Source organism: Ochotona curzoniae, unplaced genomic scaffold (assembly GCF_017591425.1).
Source record: "Ochotona curzoniae isolate NIBS_2020 unplaced genomic scaffold, NIBS_Ocur_1.0 contig_66, whole genome shotgun sequence".
Classification (NCBI taxonomy): domain Eukaryota; kingdom Metazoa; phylum Chordata; class Mammalia; order Lagomorpha; family Ochotonidae; genus Ochotona; species Ochotona curzoniae.
Window position 1 is genome coordinate 19,630,497 of NW_024466512.1, and position 18,662 is coordinate 19,649,158.

The following is an 18,662-nucleotide window of genomic DNA, read 5'->3' on the forward strand; positions in this document are numbered from 1 at the left end:
TCAACTAATTCATCGTTTAAAAACTAATAAAGGGAAACCATTAAGTATTCATACTTTCTTTCCTATATAAACTGTACCACTTGGTAACCAAGAGTATATTTAAAAACGCTCTTTTTATGAAAATATTTCACTTAATGGGTGGAGAGGGAAAATAGAAACATATTTATCACTATTTCGCAGTTCTCAGTGGATTATTGTGCCTGGGCATTGTGCATATTCAGCTGTTTATATCACAGAACAAAAGACAGCCAGATAGCAGGGACCTCCTGCTCCAGGAACACAGTATCATCTGGGACCCAGCTACAGGTTTTTAGGGAACCTAAAGGCTGAAGGAGCACGTCAGCTCCACCATGCGTGTGCAGTTAGTGAAGCTCAGACTAGGCAGAACCACAAAGATGGCTGATAACCTCAAATAAATAATGGGGGTAAGCAAGGAATGAAAGAGACAGAGGAGGCGTGACAGCATTTTCTTAATAAATTAGTCACACGGTGGTACCTAGTTATACACACGTTGGTAACAAACCTACGAAGAAACACAAAGACATGATTACTATAAAAGTCAGGACAATGGTTAGTATTAGGGTTGAGATTTTGATGGAGATGCCTAGAAGAAATTTCTGTGATAGCAAACTGCTTGAATCACATGGTGATAATAAGAAAGTTCCCCATTGTAATGATTCATTGAACTATGTATTCATGTTACATATCTTTATGTATTTAACCCTTACAGTGAAATAATGAAACAGATAAAATAGCTGAACAGTTACTGCAAGAATCTACCCATAATCACCTTTGTTTCCTTTTTAATTTTTCTGCTTGTGTGCCATAAACTTGTTTATTAAATGGCACATCTATGACTGCTAACAAAATATCCTTCTCATACCACCTCCTTTGTATCTTTTTAAAATATCTCCACAGGAGGAATTGAAAATAAATAACCTTGTTTTTTCTCTACTGTTGGATGAAGAATTAAACTACAGAGAGTTATTTCTGAACAACTATCTCACAAGGAAACAGGAAGAGAAAGTAAGTGGAGAATCAGAGGATGGAGAGAGCACATGCTGTCCTTAGAACTGGCCAGTATCCTGAGACTGAAAAGGGAGATGACTAAGAAAGGAGTTGACTAAGACAACTTTCTTTTTAAAAACATGAAGATTTATTTATCCATTCACTCAGAAGGCAGAGCTACAGAGAGGCAGAAAGAGGGAGAGAAAGTGAGATCTTTGATTTGCTGGTTCACTCTCCATGTGGATGCAAAGACCAGAGTGGGCCAGCGTGAAACCAGAAGCCAGGAGTTTTGTCCAGGTCTCCCACATGAGTAGCAGGGGCCTAGGTACTTGGTCTGCTACTTTCCTAGGTATATTAGCAGGAAGCTGGATCAGAAGTGGAGCAGCTGGGAGCAGCATTGGAATACCAGTGCCATATGAAGTGATTTTACCCCCACCACCACAGTACTGGCCCCAGAACAGCTTTCATACAGGGTCCATATGTGAGCAGCAGATGGTCCAGGAATAGCTATGGCAGCGAGAGGCATGCTTTTATATCTGGGGCAGGGTTACAACATCACTGTGCCTTAGGAGTTAATTCTCAGCTTGCTGAAGCTTTTGTCTACCGGCAAGACTTGTGATAACTTGTGGCTGGAGAGCAGTTAGGTGGACAGGTAGCCAGCATCCTTTTGAGTGAGAAAGGGAAATGAAGAAGTGGAGACACAAGATGGCATTACTGTGGTTTGCTGTTAAACGTCTAGTGTCCCCTACCTGAGCATAAGTCCCAACAAACTCCTTGTTAAACAGGAGCTCCTCCTTCCAGCGTGCTTAGTCAACAGGGAATCCCTGATTCCCTGTCTGTGGCTTTGCTTCAGAGCCAGGTGAAAAAATTCACTATCATATCTTAGTAAAGTTGTATGATTCTTCATCTGCAGTCATTGAGTTAAAATGGCCATGTCACTCTCATACATGTGTAGTTTGTAAGATGAGGTCATAGAGCATCAGCATTGAATGTACCAGCTTTTAACTTCTGTCAGTCGTGGGACCTCGGACAAGGCATACCATGTCTTAAGCTGCTGTAAACTATTCTTTAGGGACTGGTTATTCTCCTGCACATATTGGCACTGCACCCTAAGTGTTACTAAATGTGGAAGCAATGAATCAGCTCATAAAATGAAACGTTATATATTCTGAAAAACTATCTAAATACAGGCATGAATATGTATAATTCATTAAATACAGTTGATGCAAGTTTCAAAACATTCAGCTTTTATTAGTATTATTAGAGGACATTTATGATTATATGGCTTACTGTTTTGTAAATGACATGGGTTTGCATGGATTTCAGAAGGTTTTGTATAAAAATAAACTTCTGCGAGTTCCACCTTCCATGAACTTTTTTATAATATTCTCACATTTAAACTTACTTTTTTCTAAGAATCTATTACAGTGCATACAAAGCACAGTGTAAGTACAACCCTCATCATGGCAACACTGCCACATGCTCTTTCACGGGTGAGGAGGCCATCTCAGAGAGGCTGGGGCATATGTGTAAGTCACTCACTAGTATGTAACAGGGCAGGATCTGGAACTGTGGACATAGATGAAAACCAGCTGTGTAAGTCAGCTTTGTATTGCTGTAACAAACTATTTATGGCAAACAAAAAATGAAGAAGAGGCTTATCAATTCATGTTTTGGAAGCTAGAATTCCAAATGGCATGGTACGGGTTCTTGCAAGGGTGCCTCTTTGGGTCCACTATCTCCTGACAGTGGCCTTGGTGAGAGCAAGGCACCACATCTGTCAGGAAGCCAGGGTACTGAAACAAATACCTTAATTCCTCTGTAGTGTTATCCCCAACTGGGCTAAGGACCTCCCACCCAGTCTCAGCTCTTTTTTTTTAAAAAGATCTATATTATTTGTATTGGAAAGTCAGATATACAGAGAGGAGAGAGACAGACAGGAAGATCTTCTGTCCACTGATTCACTCCTCAAGTAGCCGAAACGGCCAGAGCTGAGCTAATCTGAAATCAGGAGCCAGGAGCCTCTTCCAGGAATCCATGCAGGTGCAGGGTCCAAAGTTTTGAGCCGTCCTTAACTGCCTTCCCAGGTCACAAACAGGGAGCTGGATGGGAAGCAGGACTGCTGGGATTAGAACTGGCACCATATGGGATTCCAGTATGTGCAAGGCAAGGACTTTAGCAGGTAGGCTACCACACCAGGCCCAGCTCTTAAAGGTTCCACCTTCCAACACCTGCACAATGAAGACCACATTTCTAGCATAGGGCCCTTAGGTGTGAAACCACATTCAAACCATAGCCATCACTCAAAGGAGAATAGACAGCAACCATCCAAAGCTTGCTTCATATAACAAGGAACCAGCCACCTAACCATAACCTACATTTGTTAGAGACTCAAAGGCAGGGGAAAAAAAGAAAGAAAGCTATGGGGGTGGGGATGTTGGAGGGAGAGAAGATTTTTCTAGAAAGAAAAAAGGGGGTGAGAGAGGGGACATTCAGGCATTCCCTGGTTGGATGTTGTTTGGGGAAGTTGAAGACAAACCAGTTAGAAGCAGTGCAGCCTATATTCCTGAGTTGGGAATAGGGGCTAAGAATTTCAGAAGCTGGCAGGTAATGACCAAGTCCTGTTTGTGACTGCTTGCTATAAGGTATGACTCAGCTTCCTGCTGATTGCTGCCAAGGAAGACGACATGTAGTCCATTTGCTGTCTGCAGGTTCAGGCTCTTAGAACCCTGGTCCGTGTGACTTCACAGCCTGTTCATTTTCCTTATCCATGCTGTCCTGCCATGGGCATGGTGTGCTCCTTACACACACATTCACACACACAAAACTAGCTAGGCTTGGAGACAGCTGGTTGGGTGCTTGTTCTTTCCAAGTTAATTGGTTCACGTTCCTCTGTAATGTTTTCTGTAATGAATATTTTACCAAAATGTTTATCACCTATAGTCCTTGTTCTTTTTAGTATTCTCATTGCTTTTGTTTATTGTGAAATGTTTCGAATTCGAGTCAGCTCTCCTGTTGTTACAGATCCAGACCACAGAAGCCATTCAGAAATCTCGAGAGGGACTTGATATGTGCAAGGAGCACTACGACAACTTACTGGCAGAAGACAAAGTAAGAGTCGCTATCTCACACACTCAACCATTCAGTAGAATGGTTAGGGAAGATTCAAGAGGATATAAGTTTTAATTTCCTCACAGATTTTTTTTCTCTGTAATTCTTAGTTCTTGAGTGAACCTCATTCTGTGTCCCAATATAATACTGAAAATCCAGAGATAAAACGAACTTTTATAAATTTTTGTTCTAAGCTTTTTCTTACACAAAAGTTAGGAGATCATCTAGCATTTGAGGCCTTTGAAACCTCAGCTTGCAGACCCCATTCTTAGTCATAAAATCCACTTAGTAAACTATCACCAGCAATTTTCTAAAAGGAGAAAATAGTATAGAAGAGATGGAATGGAATGATTGTCATTAAAGGGAATGGAAAAGTACCCATTAGAACACCCTCAATGTTTTGGAAAACTTCTGGCCGATTCTTAAGATCCCTTCATGTGAAATAACAGTAATACAGTGAGGTGCTTTCTATTCAAAACGAATCTTTGAGAAAGCTTCGTATAGAGAGAGGTCCTTTACAACTCTTCTGTAGAATAGAAGAAGTGAATTTTCCTTGAGTTTCCGAAGATTACAATCGGTGTTTTGTGTCAGAGACCTCTGAACCAAGGGGCAATCCCAGCAGTGACATGTTTGTCTTTAGGTTCTAGATCGCAGCTTTAAAAAGGAGTTTTCTGAAATTCCCAGTCATCAAGTGGACATACTCTACAAGCTTTTTAAACGCCGTCCAAGGTTTGTTTTTCCTTTGATTTGATGTCTCTGTGAGGAATGAATGAGGAAGAAGGTTATTTGATTTCAATTATTTTCCCCATTAATTAGATGAAAATAGTATAATGTTCATCTTTTATGTAAAGATATTTGTCTTGGTCATAATTCAGTATTTTTTGAGATAATGCTTATATCTTGAGGTAGGAAATTAAGTATAATGCTTTAATTTCACTGTTTAAGGGGTCTAGAGTTTTGCATAGCACTTAAGATACTGCATGGAGTGCATAACTGCATCCTGTGCAAGAGGCTTCCAGTATTTCCCTCCTAATTCCAGCTTCCTTCTGACATGTACCTGGAGGGGCAGCAGATGGTGGCTCCATTTCCTTGAGTGTCTCATGCAATTGTGCTCAAGACAAAGTTTTAAAAATTCTGGCTTAAATGGCTGAAAATAACCACTACTTGAAAAAATTTCTAAAGTATATTTTTCTTAGTGTCATAAAAATTACATTTTTGCTGGTTTCAAACAATAAATTTATATTATCATAATTTTTGAGCCCATGTGAGTTAGAAATCACAAAATATATCACACAGGTATAGGTTGATTTGTATCAGAGATATAAACTCTTTCTCTCACCATTAAAAGTTACCTGCAACTTTAGGAATTTAATCCAAAGCATGCCTTATCTTGGACTTCCCTGTTTGAAGAGGGAATTATCATATGCCCAAGCACATATCATTGCCTATGAAGAAAGGAAGTGAGCTCCTAAATATTGGGAGAAGTTGAGGAAACAAAGCAGCTTTATTGTCCAATAGAATTTGCCATAAATCTTCCCAACGCCATCGATTGACTCATAGTGTGGGTACTGTATCTTGTCTGAGACTCTGGTCTGTTCCTCTGGAGAATGGAACTAACTGTATCAACCTCGCACTGTATGTGAAGCATCTTGGTAATCAGTGCCAGCCCAGGCACCGTTTGTCCCTAGCCAGCTATTACCCAGGGAAACAAAACTAACCTATTAATGCATGAAAAGAGGCAATGCCCCAGCTTCATATGCATCTTCAACATGCTAGTGCTGCCCACGTGCCAATAGGATACAAGCAGAGGAGGTGTGAGACAGACTGTGGGAAAAGGCATTTGTTTCACAAAAGGGAGATATTCTCTAATGCAAGTTAAGTTGCCAGTGCTGACAACAGGAATGTCTGTAGTCCTGCCAAGATCATGTTTGAGGAACCTAGAAAAGTGCAAAGCATCAGCCTTTCTCTGGGGGAGAATCTACTCACCAATCCTCAAGGGCCAAAGGAGAAGTGCCTACAATGTGTCATACCCATGCTAACATTCTTGTTATCTAACAGGGATTTGTATGTGTGTGTGAATGGGAAGTGTTGATGGGCTATTCTTGGAAATACCAGGATTCACAAACAGAAACCACATTCGGATACAACTAGTATTGTCCCTTTTGGAGAACGACCAGGATCTGCCAAATTGAACATGGAACATCATGCCCAGCTAATGAAAGCCATGGATGAGCTGGACAATATGAGTAACATGCCAGAAGGCTTGGACCCTTTGGTCTGGGATCATTTCTGTGTAACAAGACGAGCAAAAGTAGAAAATGAACAGAAGGTATATAATGAAATTTGAATTAAATTTAATTCATTTTTAGTGTATTATTATTGAATACATGGCTTATGTTAGTCAATACATCTTGAAAAGCTCCTTATTTAGGTTTACGTTGTAAGACAGTAATTGATAATAAAATAATGAAGTAAAATATTGACTTTGGGTGCCACTGAGAGCTAAATATAAGCATGTTCGTGTAGACCCATGTGATCAAAATATGGCTTCTAGCTCATGGAGCTTATTCTATACTTGAAATAACTGTAGCCAGCGCTAACTGAGATGTGGTATCACTGGAAAATACACAAAAGAATTAGAGAGTTAATATGTGTCAACTTAATATTACTTCTGCCAGTAGCAGCGATATAGATTATAAATTGAAATAAGATTTTAGATCTTTAGTAAATTGAGTTTATCAATTTCATTCCACTTTCTATAACATAGTTACTATAAAACTTAAAACGGCATTCATATTTCACATATTTCTCTTGGTAGCACTTCTATAGATGATCTCATTTGCACAGATTATCTCTTTTTTTGAAAGGCAGATTTACAGAGAGAAGTAGAAATATAGAGAAAAAGATCTTGTACCCACTGGTTTACTCCCCAAATGCAAGCAAAGGCTGGAGCTAAGCTGATTTGAAGCCAGGCGCCTTCTCCAGGTCTCCCATGTGAATGCAAGAGCCAAGACTTTGCTGCTTTCCCAGGCCTTAAGCAGGGACCTGGATAGGAAGTGGAGTAGCCAGGACACAAACCACCGTACATATGGGATGCTGGTGCTTGAAGGCGGAGGATTAGCCTGTTTGTCATGTGCCAGCCCCTTGATTAGAATGATCTTTAGCTCAGTAGAACTATTCGAATTTTCCTAGAATTAACAAAATGCAGCAAACAGTAAACATTGGAGAGTGCATCTGGAAAAGCACTTGTTTTGTTGCTTACCCAAGAAACACTCTTTGTCTGACTTCCCGCAAGTACTCTAATTTCAGTACCTCCTGGATTAGGCTCTGGTCTGATTTTGTTAAAGTATCTCTAATCTTCCTAAATTCATAAGAAGTGTTGAAAGCTAATTTAAAAATGAGATTAAAAAAAAGTTCTAGTAGTGTGCATACTTGATTTTCATTAAGAAGCAAATTTGATTTTCTTGAAATTATTTACAGAATGTAACATGTAAAATTTAGGTGTCTTACATAAGAGCAGGGTCTTGAAGTAGTAGTAATCTCTTGGAAAGATGTACCTGTTAAAGATTTTGTAACAGAAAAGTTGAAAGAATCATGTTTTCTAAACTTAAAGCTCCTGGGTTCTGAGCTGCCTGTGGTTCATTTTGTTCAGGTGAAGCAGAAAGCAGCTGGCCTGGTGGAAATGGCGGCTTTCCTCCGGAAAAGAGTAGAGGATGATGAGAAAGTGCAACAAGACATTGAAAGGGTCTTCCAAGAGCTCATTCTGTAATATGGACCTTTCATTCGTGCTCACTGACTGGCTAAGCTAGGTTGTGTTACTGTGGGAGGGGAAGGGTGGCTACTAACCGGCTGGCGGCTGACACAGGCAGAGCAGTGCCAGCACTGCGCTTTAGTTTTGGCTTCAAATAGCGCAGTCCGTTATGGAAGAATTTGGTTCAGAGTGGGATTTCTCACATGTTCCATTTCTCATATTACAAATAAGCAAGTTTTAGAGAAAAAAAATTTTTTTAATTTATCCTTTCCATCTTTAAAAATAAAGAACCTGTTTCAGCCCAAAAGTACTCTTAAGTCACATACGCGGACTGTGTAGGAAATTAATGAGATGCCCAAGTGTTTCCACTCAGACTCCCACCAGATAATCTGTTTTCCTCCAGGGGCATTTGTTGTTCCTCAGGAGTGATTGACATGGCCTTTTGAAATCTTGCTTCCCTTTTTGGCCACAGGGAATAGTCACCTGGGTAATTACCTCCTGATGTTTCCAAATTCAGGATCAATTACCCAGAAATAGATTTGATAAGTAGCATCAGATTAAATAATGATGCTACATTTTCAGAAATCAGTAAGGTGAGAACCGTGAGATTTGCCAGTTGGCAGCAACTTTATTTTCTTACTATTTATGCTCATTAGGATAAAAATTAAGGTCAATAATCATAAAATAAAATTTTATGACTGACTTACATTCTTGAGCCACCCAAGTGTGATTCCGTGTCAATGAAATCAGAGACCTTCCAGAGAGCGTGTCAAAGGGAAAGTCAAAGATGGTGGTCATCTCCAGCATGTTTTCTTTAAGCCCGGTGGAGATTCATGTTCCCAGGCAGTAAGCAAAATCTGAAATAGAAATGTATTACAACTACTTGCTTTGAAGTCTTTTTCAATTTAGATTGCAGGAGGAGAAAGTAAAATTCCACTTGGATCTGATGATCCAGATTCTACTCAAACAAGGACAAGTAGAAGTGGAGAATTTCCAGCTAATGCTAGAATATTCGGATGCAATTCTCATCAATAAGAATATAATTGAAGACTTGAATTCTGTGATCCGGGTAATTCTATATGGGTTTTTAAGAATACTTTAATTTATTTAAAAGTCAGAGTTTCAGGGAGGGAGAGAGAGAGACATCTTCCATCTACTGGTTTACTCCCCAAATGTCCCCCCCCCCCCCCCCCCAAATCAGGGCTGGAATAGGCCAGATCAAAACCAGAAGCCAGATTTTCCCTCAGGGTCTCCCATGTGGGCATAGAGGCCCAAGCACTGGAAATACAGTGCCCACGACTGAACCAGTGTCCACACGGGATACTGGTGGCAACCCAACTCACTTTGCTTGATACCAGCCCCAGTCGTTATGTTTTTTAAAGAAGAGAAAGGGATGTTCTGTTGCCTGCTTTATCAAATATATTCTTCTTCTATTTTCATAAATGAATTGTTCCTACCTGGAGCTGCACATGAAAGCCACCTGCCAGGTATAAGTGTTTTCTAAGAGCTGCCCAGGTATTCTAAGGTACAGGAAATCCAAAGCCCAGAAGTTAAAATGTTCATGCTAGCATGTGCTTTCATTTAATTTATATCATTTTTCATTATAGGATGATTTCTATTTGTGTAACTGCATTCATGATAACCCTAATTAATTTCTTATTTTAGACATTTGAATCCTTTCCATTTTTTTTCTTAGTCTACCTGAAAATTTTGCAATTTTAACTCTTTCAAAGCATCAACTTTTAGAATCATTGATTCTCTCTAGTGTTTTCCTATTTTGTGTTTTGCTTATCTCTGTCATAATAGCTCTCTCCTTCTGCTGGCTTTTGACTTTATTCTTTTCCTAGTTACATAAGATATTCAAGCATTTCATTGATGTGAGATCTTTCTCTTGATGTCAATGTTTGTAATCACAAATTTCCCTCTGAGCACTGCTTCTGGTCCATGACATTAGTTCTGATGTCTTCATTTAGTTCATTTCAAAATATTTTCTAATACCCTTCATGATGTTTTGTTTGACTTTTTGATTATTTAATAATGTGTTGTTTAATTTCCACAAACTAGGGATTTTCTAGTTTTCCTTTGTTAATAACTTCTAATTTCATTCTGTTGTCAGAACAGATACATATGATTCTAATATTTTTAAATTTATTGAAACTTGTCTTATAAACTAATATATGATCTCTTCAGGATAGTGTTCCATTTTCTGTGTATTCTGCTGTTAAATGGGATATTCCATGTTGCCTATTAAGTCTGATTTACAGTGTGGCTCATAATGTCTAATCCTTATTGATTTCTGTATACTTCTAGCCGTTACTGTAAGTGAAGCATTGAAGGCTCCAGCTATGATTATATAACTGTCTCTTTCCTCTTCGATTCTGTTAATTTTTACTTCTTGTATTTCAGAGCTTCGATCAAGTCTATTTATGCTTGTAATTACTTTATCTAATTGATGAAGTGACCCTTTTATCAATATATAATGTCCCTCTTTCTTGTGACCACTTTTGTTTCAAAGCTTTTTGTGTCTGACATTTGAATGGCACACTTACCTAGCTCTCTTTTGCCTACAGTTTCCATGAAATGTATATTTCATCCTTTAGATTTAAGCTATGTCTGAGTCTATTCTAGATAAAAATATCATTGGATCATTGTTAATCCTTTCTGCCAATTTATACCTTTTTGGAGTGTTTATCCTGTGAGAAATTGCTGATAAAATGCTTAATCTTGCATTTGGTATTCTTCTCTGCATGTCATATATTTTTTTATTCCTCCATTCTTCCATTGCAGCATTTTGTATTTGTTTTTCTTTTTACATTGCACTGTTTTGATCTCCTTTTCTGTATACTTTTCAGTGAATTTTTTTTAGGACTATTCAGAGGATTACAACTAAATTCTACAACAAACAAGTTTGAACTAATACTAACTTAGCTTCAATCATATGCAAAATTTTGCTTCTATAAAGCTCTGTTTCTGAACCCTTTTATGCTGTCATTATCACTAATTATATCTTTTTGCCTTATATGCTCATTAGCATAGATGCATAATTATTATTTTAGGCATTTGTATTTTAAATCATATAGGTAAAAGAGAAGTTGCAAGTCAGAATACAATAAAGCTTTTATATTATGTAGATACCTTGGTTGTATAGGCCTTTTCATTTCCTCTTTTGGATTTGCTTTATTGCCTAGTGTCTTATCTTTCCAGTTTTCAGAACTTCCCATAGCATTTCTTGCAGAACAGGTCTAATAGCAACAGACTCTCAAAACTTTTATTGATCTTAGAGTGTCCTAGCTTGTCCTTCATTTTTGAAAGATAATTCTTCTAAACATGAATCTTTAGCTAACAGTAATATTATTCTTTGCCTCTTCCTTGGGAGTAATTAGGTTTTTTTGCCTCCCCTTACTCTTCCATTAGACAGAGTTGATCCTGTTCTGATCCTAGAAGTGAGGGCTAGCTGCCCTCCTCTTGGTGCTGAAAGATTTTGTTCTCAAAGAGAAAAGATCTGAACAGAGCTTTGTGTCCTGCCTACAGTGGTGGTCATTGTCCTCCAGGACGAAGGAAATTTTCTCTGGTTTCTTGTCCTGCTTCATATCATTTGGTAAACGGCTGGTATAAGTTGGTATGAAAGCGCCTATAACACTCTTTTGTTTCTGGCTTTTTTTGTTTTTGAACTCTGGATCTCCTGCCTACACATACTCAACCTTAGTGTGTGTGTGTGTGTGTGTGTGTATTTATGTATGTGTATGTGTTTTATTTATTTATTTGAAAGGCAAAGCAAGAGAGAGAGAGACACACACACACACACAGATAATGAGATATTCCATTTGCTGGTTGACTCCCCAGATGGCCACAATAGCCAGGTCTGGGCCTGGCCAAAGCCAGAAGTCAGAAACTCCACCCAAGTCTCCCACATTGCTTTATTAAAAAATAAGGCAGAAATTCCTGTGTGATCCATGTATTTTGCTTAAGAGTAGCATCCAGCTTCATATAGTCTGCATGTAGAATAATAACATGTAAATATCAAATGTACTTTTTTAAGACTCAGGGACAAAAGAAAATTGCCAGCATGATGGAAAGTAAAGAAGTACATAAGGGGATATTTCAGATTGAATGGGAGCACAAAAAAATGGAGATGGAAATGGAAGATTTAAACCAGAAGGCTTGGGATATTCAGATGCTGTTTTTTTCAAGAGATCGTCAAAAGGCAAGTTCTCCCAACCCTTCCCTATATAATTTTAAGTTCATTAATTAATGTGTTCATTTATTTAACTAGTATTTAATAAGAAGCTTATTAAATATAAAATAGATTTCATCTTATAAAAATATATAGTATGTATAACACATTCAATATATTTTATATGTATATGTTATATATTTATAATCTTAACATGAATATTAGTAAAATCAAATATAAGCCTTATCTATTTTTTTAAAGATTTATTTATTTTTATTGGAAAGTCATACATACATAGAGGAAGAGAGACAGAGAGGAAGGTCTTCCATCCAATGATTCACTCCCCAAGTGATCACAACAGCCAGTGCTGTACTGATACGGCCAGTGCTGTACCAATCCGAAGCCAGGATCCAGGAACCTCTTCCAGGTCTCCCACGCAGGTGCAGGGTCCCAAGGCCCTGAACCGTCCTCGACCACTTTCCCAGGCCAAAAGCAGGGAGGTGGATGGGAAGTGGAACTGCCGGGACTAGAACCGGTGCCCATATGGGATACCGGCATGTTCAGGGTGAGGACCTTAGTCGCTGGGCCTGTAATATAAGCATTTCTTAATGTGTCTGTGAATTCTTTTTCTCCCAGTAGTTCCCATTTGCTATCTACTTCTTTATGTACCTCTTAAGAACATAGATCTATCTTAACTGTCATTAAGACTTCCTAATTGTTAATCCATTGTCCTTTCCTCAGTCATCTCCATCCTTCATCACTCTGTACCATCTGAGCATCTTAATTTCCCCTTCCTTTATCCTTTTTACCCCTACTTTCCTTTATTATCATTCCACTCTTCCTATTTCATCACATCTCTTTTGCTTCTTGGTCTTAAATAAAGCCATCCCTTCAGATTCTGGCCTTAGTTCTGTGTACTTCTTTTGATGTGCTCTACCGTGATGATCTTTTCTGGTTTTCCAACTTCAGTGCTCACTCTTTAAGACTAATCCAAGCCCTCTGGATTCTAATCAATTCTATTCCAATTTAAGATCTCTGGCCTCAAGCTCCACTTCCTATTTCCCACTTCCATACCATCCCTCTATTTTAAAAACAGTATTTTTTGAAGGTCATAGTTACAGAGAGAGAGACAGACAGAGACATCTTTCATCCACTGGTTGACTCCCCAGTTGGCCGCAATGACCATTGTTGAACCAAGCTAAACCCAGAAACTCCATCACATTGTTGCAAGGACCCAAATACCTGAGCCATCTTCTGCTGCTTTTCCTACATCATTAGTTTTGAGCTGGATTAGAAATGGATCTGCTGGGTCACAAGCCAATGCCCATAAAGATGCCAACATCACAGGCACTGATTTTAACCACTAGGCCACTTCTCTTAATTTACTTACTTCCATTCTTTTCAGCCACTCACTCAGGCTTAGTTTTGGCTATTTTTAGCCATGCTTTCAAGTTTTTCCCAGTTTATTTATTTCCTCATTCTCCAGCTCCATTTTTTGTCCCAGTTGTTCCTCCATTTTCTATGGCTAAAGGACCCAATAATTAATCTTTAACTGTTCTCCTCACATTGGGACTTTCTCCTACCTAATCTATACAAGACAGTGATATAACATTAGTACTTCTCTCCCATTTAAAAAAATATCAGTACCCTGCTGAAACATTTGAGGCTTAACTTCTTAACTGGCAGATGAACTATGAAATTCTTGCAAGGGCACTGTCCTCCATCATTTTAGGCACATTTCCCACTGTTCCTCCTATTCTTCAGCATTCTCTAACTGGTTAGTGGTTCTACCTAAAATGTTTTCTTCTTCTTCTTTTTTTTTAATACACCAATCTGTTTCCCAAAGTTTAGTTTAAACATCATCTCCTCTATAAAACCTTTCCTGCTTTACTAAGCCTGGAGAAATTCTCTTTCACCAGAAATCGCCTCTGAATTTGCAGTGGCATTGATCATGTATAAAATGTCTCCTTTTTCTTGAAGAGTAGGTCATATTATTTTGTATCTTCCCTCAGTGTCTTTTCCTGGGACACTGTTAATGTAGGACTTCAGAAAGACAAGAAATAGTGACTAAAATGAGAAAATGAATAAGAAAATAGACTGTAGGTGTTTATAATAATTAGTATATAAATAACTGTTTTGATAGCTAAATGCAGGTAAAACTATGGCATGAATATCAAATCAGTCTTAATTTACATATGCATTTGTTCTGAAAAGGAAGCCTTTCTCTTTTTAAAGAGATAAATGTGTTTACTTCAAAGAGTTATAGAAAAGGGAGTGACACAGAGACCTTCCATCTGATAGTTCACTACTCAGATGGCCACCATGGCCAGAGCTAGGCCAGGATAAAACCAGGAGCCAGGAGCTTCATCCGAGTCTGCTAAGTGGATGTCAGGAGCCCAGACACTTGGGCCATCTTCCACTGCTTTTCCCAGGCCATTACTAGGGAGTTGAATAGAAAATGTAGTAGTAGTTTGGTACTCAAATCAGTACCAAATGGGATACCAATAATGCAGGTATTAAAAAAAAAAAAACTTTCTAGAGTTATCTATTAAAAGAAATAAATAAAAATATCACACATAATTTTATGATTTTTGTATATCATTTTTCTCTCTTAAGTACCTAAACGAACCGCAGTATGAGACTCTGATTGCTATTCAAATTGGAATAATGGAGCAAACCATTGATGTTTTAGATAAGGTAAGTCTCAAATATATTTATCATTATAATTACCACAGTTGCAACTCATTAATAGTATATCAAATCAGGACTTCAAACAGATTCTTATAAAGTCTCAGTCATTTATTGGTATTTGTGAGGCAATTAGAGGTTCCTGAAGAGTATCCAGTCTAACCAGCTGGATAGACTGGAGAATGCCTTCTTATATTAAAATAAAGCCCTGGGGATATATCTGAATCTAAGTGGGTTTCCTATTTCACTCTATATTATAGCTTATGAATTAGAAATGTTGATAGTTTTCCTTGGCACTGTAGTTTTTGTTTTATCATAACTGAATAAAAAGTCCCCAATTTTTATTGTATAACATATGTAAGATGGAAATAAAGTAACCTCATGTCTTTTAAAATATTCTCATTTTTACAATTATATACATTGTCTAATGCGATATTAACATGCAATTCTTTCAACAAATCATTTGAGTGCCCTCTACATGAAAGCAGTATGCCAGCCACTACAGAGATGGTGATAAAATGTTATCTTAGTGATGAGAGTAGATTTTAAATATAAGAATAATCTTTATAAGTTAAATTGTATTTTTTTGAAAATTCTTTTTCTGGGATGTCATGGGAACAAAAAATTCAGACTCACAAGAAGAATGTGGAAAATTGCAAAAGGTTACTCAAGAAATTGTTAAAATTCAGCAATCAAAAAGATATAGCAAATTTCACACTAAGCTGCAATCTACGAGAAGAGCTGGTAGCTGTCTCAGAGAGGCAAGGCATCTGCAACTCAATAGGTAAACTTGCATTTTTCTTTAAAGTGATAAGTATTGTTGAGATCTGTAGAAGTTACCAAGTCACCAGTAGGCCTTCCACACATTTAATTGGTTCTGATTAATGCTTCTTTATTTAAAAGTATTATTTAGCAATCCAGTTAATTCATTTTTTTTTCTCCATTCCTGCGATAGGCTCTAAACTGACTTGTGAAAAGATTGCCAAAGAACGATATGACAACATGATTCAACAACAGAAGTTGACAAGTATTTCAAAACAACAAGCTGCACAGATTTCCATACTACAGGCTGAAGTTGAAAGATTAAGGATGAAAACATTCCCTGCTCTTGTTCCAATGTGAAATCACTGGCAGGAAACACAAAGCCAAATTAATCATCATAAAAATCAGTTTATTTGGGTAAACTTACTGCTCTTTCTTTCATATGGGGAAATTTAAGTAAAGACACCTCTTGGCTTGCATGTTTTTAATAGCAGTTGTTTGACTTAGGCTTAATCCACATTACAAATTTCTTTCCTAAGTGAATAAATGTGTAAATTACTATGAGCGTTTTTACTCAGAAATGAGTAAGATTTTAAAGCAGAAAGTATTTAAGATTTATTTTATTCACTTAACCTTCATTAGACTAAAGACATGATCATATAAAGTCTTAAAGTCAAAAGAAATACTTAGCCATTGTTAGCATTTATAAACTTGTAAAATTCTAGAAAAGTTCTAAGCTTATGAGTGATATTTCTCTTTATGCTTTTCTATTTTCCTCAAGTTTTCTTCAATAAATATTTTTCTTTTATAATCAGGAAAAAAAACTACCCAGACTGTTTCACTGAGAACAAGATAAATTATTTACTTTATGTAGGACTTAAGCCATCTGTAAATTTCAACATGTTTTTTGAAAATATAATCTCTTATATTTCTTAGTTATTTGTGCCATCCCCAAGAGTGCTCAGCAAACAGAAACAAGAGCTTTCTCATTTCCATGAGGTAGTTTATCACTTCACGCACAGATGTTGATGCCTATATAATGAGATTAACTGGCCAGAAGACTTCTTGGCTCTTCCATAACCCGCAGCACTCCAAGGTGCTCTCACAATCACAATCTCCACCTGTGTCAGTGCTTCAAATTCTGTCATCTATATACTCAATGCTAACTTACAATACCATACCCAGTATCCTCTGCTATAGATAATGCAAGACAGCTATTATAAAATATTCCATTAAGAAAAAAAAACCTTTTCAACATTTATTTACTTGAAAGACACAGGAAGATGATCTTCCACTCACTGGCTCGTTTCCCAAATGTCCATAAAGCTGGGGCTGAGATAGGTCAAAGCCAGGAGCCCAGAATTCCATCTGGTCTCTTATGTGAGTGACTGGTGCCCAGCACCTGAGCCATCATTTGCTATCTCCCAGGATGCGTCATCAAGAAGCTGGGTTGCAAGCAGAGGTGCAAACCAACCTTCTGACATGGTATGTGGACACTTCAAGTGGCAGCTTAACCCACAGCATCACACGCCCAGGCCTAAGGGGAAAAAATCTCTATAAGACTTAATTGATCACTATATAGAATCAGTGCCCCAAGGAGATGGTAAGGGAAATGATAGGACTTTTTAATCATTTGAAAGGAAGAGAGCTAGAGTGAGCAAGCACACGCCCAACCACTCGTTCACTCCTGAAATGCACAAAATAGCCAGAGGGTCTCGGAACTCAATGCAGGTCTTCCACAAGGGTGACAGAAGCTGAACAATTTATGCTTTCAACTATCCATCACCTTCTGCCTCTCAGGGTACGTGTCAGGACAGCTGACATCAGGAGGAATCGGAACGCAAAACCAGGTACTCTGGACCAGGGACATGGACTTCCCAACCAGGGTCCTCCCTGCTGCACCATAGGCCATCGCTTTGAGGATTCCTTCCTTTGTGCTAACTCCTACAGTCAATATAGGTGATTCAGCAAACATCCCTTGGTACCATTTCCTACATTCACGGTCCTTTTAAATTCTCTAATTTAAAAGGTGTTTGGTATGGTGGTTAAGATAGGTTCAAATAGGGCCAGTGTAGTGGCATATCAGGCTAATCCTCTGCCTGCATATTGGGGCTAATTCATGCCCCAGCTGCTCCACTGCTGATCCACCTCATTGCTTATGGCCTGGGAAGGAGTAGAGGATGGCACAAGTCTTTGGGACCTTACACCCACGTGGGAGACCAGGAGGTAACTCCTGGCTGCTGGTTTTAAATTGACTCAGCTCTGGCTGTTGCAGCCATTTGGGGAGTGAGTCAGTGGATGGTAGACCTCTCTGTCTCTCCTTTCTTCCTCTATAAAAACCTTTCAGATAAAAATAAAGCTTAAAAAAATATATGGTTTGGATACTGCTTGGCGTGCCTGCATGCCATATCATGCTACCAGTTCCAGCTTCCTACCCATGCATATCCTAGGAGGCAGGAGATAATAGCTCAAGTATTTAGGCTCCTGTTACCCATGTGGGAGACCTGGATTGAGTTCAGAGTACCAGTCTTCAGTCTGACCTAGCAAGACTGGGCACACATGGAAGGAGTGGACCAGCAGACAAAAGGTCTTTCTCTTTCAAATAAAATGAAAATTTTTATAGATACTTTTTAAGGGTTTTTTAAAAAAATTATTATTATTATTATCCCTGAGACAGGGGAGCAACAGAATAGACCTAAGGTGTCTATGAAGACAAATCCTTTATAACAGACTGTCTGTTCTCTGTTATTGCTTTGAGCCAACCATTAAGTGTACCACACATGATTTTTATTTTCTGTTGATACAAATTCCATGTCACCTAAGTTGCCTGGGTACTCCACTGCTAATAGCCAATGCCACCAATTTCACTGGATAATGCTTTGTGAACTCCCAGGTCTAACAAACCAAGAAACTTGTATCATTTCTATTCATCAATCCTCAGTGATCTTGGCAACGTTCCTGGCATGACTGCTTCATGTTTGTTGCGTGATGGAGATTGGTGTTTTCAGAACCTTCCTGTCCTGAAGCTTGTTTCCCTTTTACACAGGAAACTTTTGGCTTGGGGAATTGGCAGGTGTTTGGGGAAGGGCACTTGAATCATGCACCCGTGTTCCTCTGTTGATACTGTTCATTGTACACACTCCCTCCAGCTTCTTTGGGATAATAATG

The 18,662-nt window shown here is 38.3% G+C and overlaps 1 protein-coding gene across 1 annotated transcript in view; it reads left to right on the forward strand.

Annotated features, from left to right (window-relative positions):
• The window catches only part of CFAP43 (cilia and flagella associated protein 43), a 79,642-nt gene extending 63,580 nt beyond the window's left edge, over positions 1-16,062 (forward strand). The window contains exons 29-38 of the mRNA XM_040992159.1: positions 919-1,026; positions 4,033-4,119; positions 4,760-4,848; positions 6,235-6,448; positions 7,772-7,884; positions 8,780-8,939; positions 11,910-12,074; positions 14,661-14,741; positions 15,363-15,516; positions 15,688-16,062. Coding sequence (XP_040848093.1) covers positions 919-1,026; positions 4,033-4,119; positions 4,760-4,848; positions 6,235-6,448; positions 7,772-7,884; positions 8,780-8,939; positions 11,910-12,074; positions 14,661-14,741; positions 15,363-15,516; positions 15,688-15,854 — 1,338 coding nt within the window. The 3' untranslated portion in view covers positions 15,855-16,062. The remainder of the gene's footprint in view (positions 1-918; positions 1,027-4,032; positions 4,120-4,759; positions 4,849-6,234; positions 6,449-7,771; positions 7,885-8,779; positions 8,940-11,909; positions 12,075-14,660; positions 14,742-15,362; positions 15,517-15,687) is intronic.
• The last annotated feature ends 2,600 nt before the right edge of the window (positions 16,063-18,662 follow it).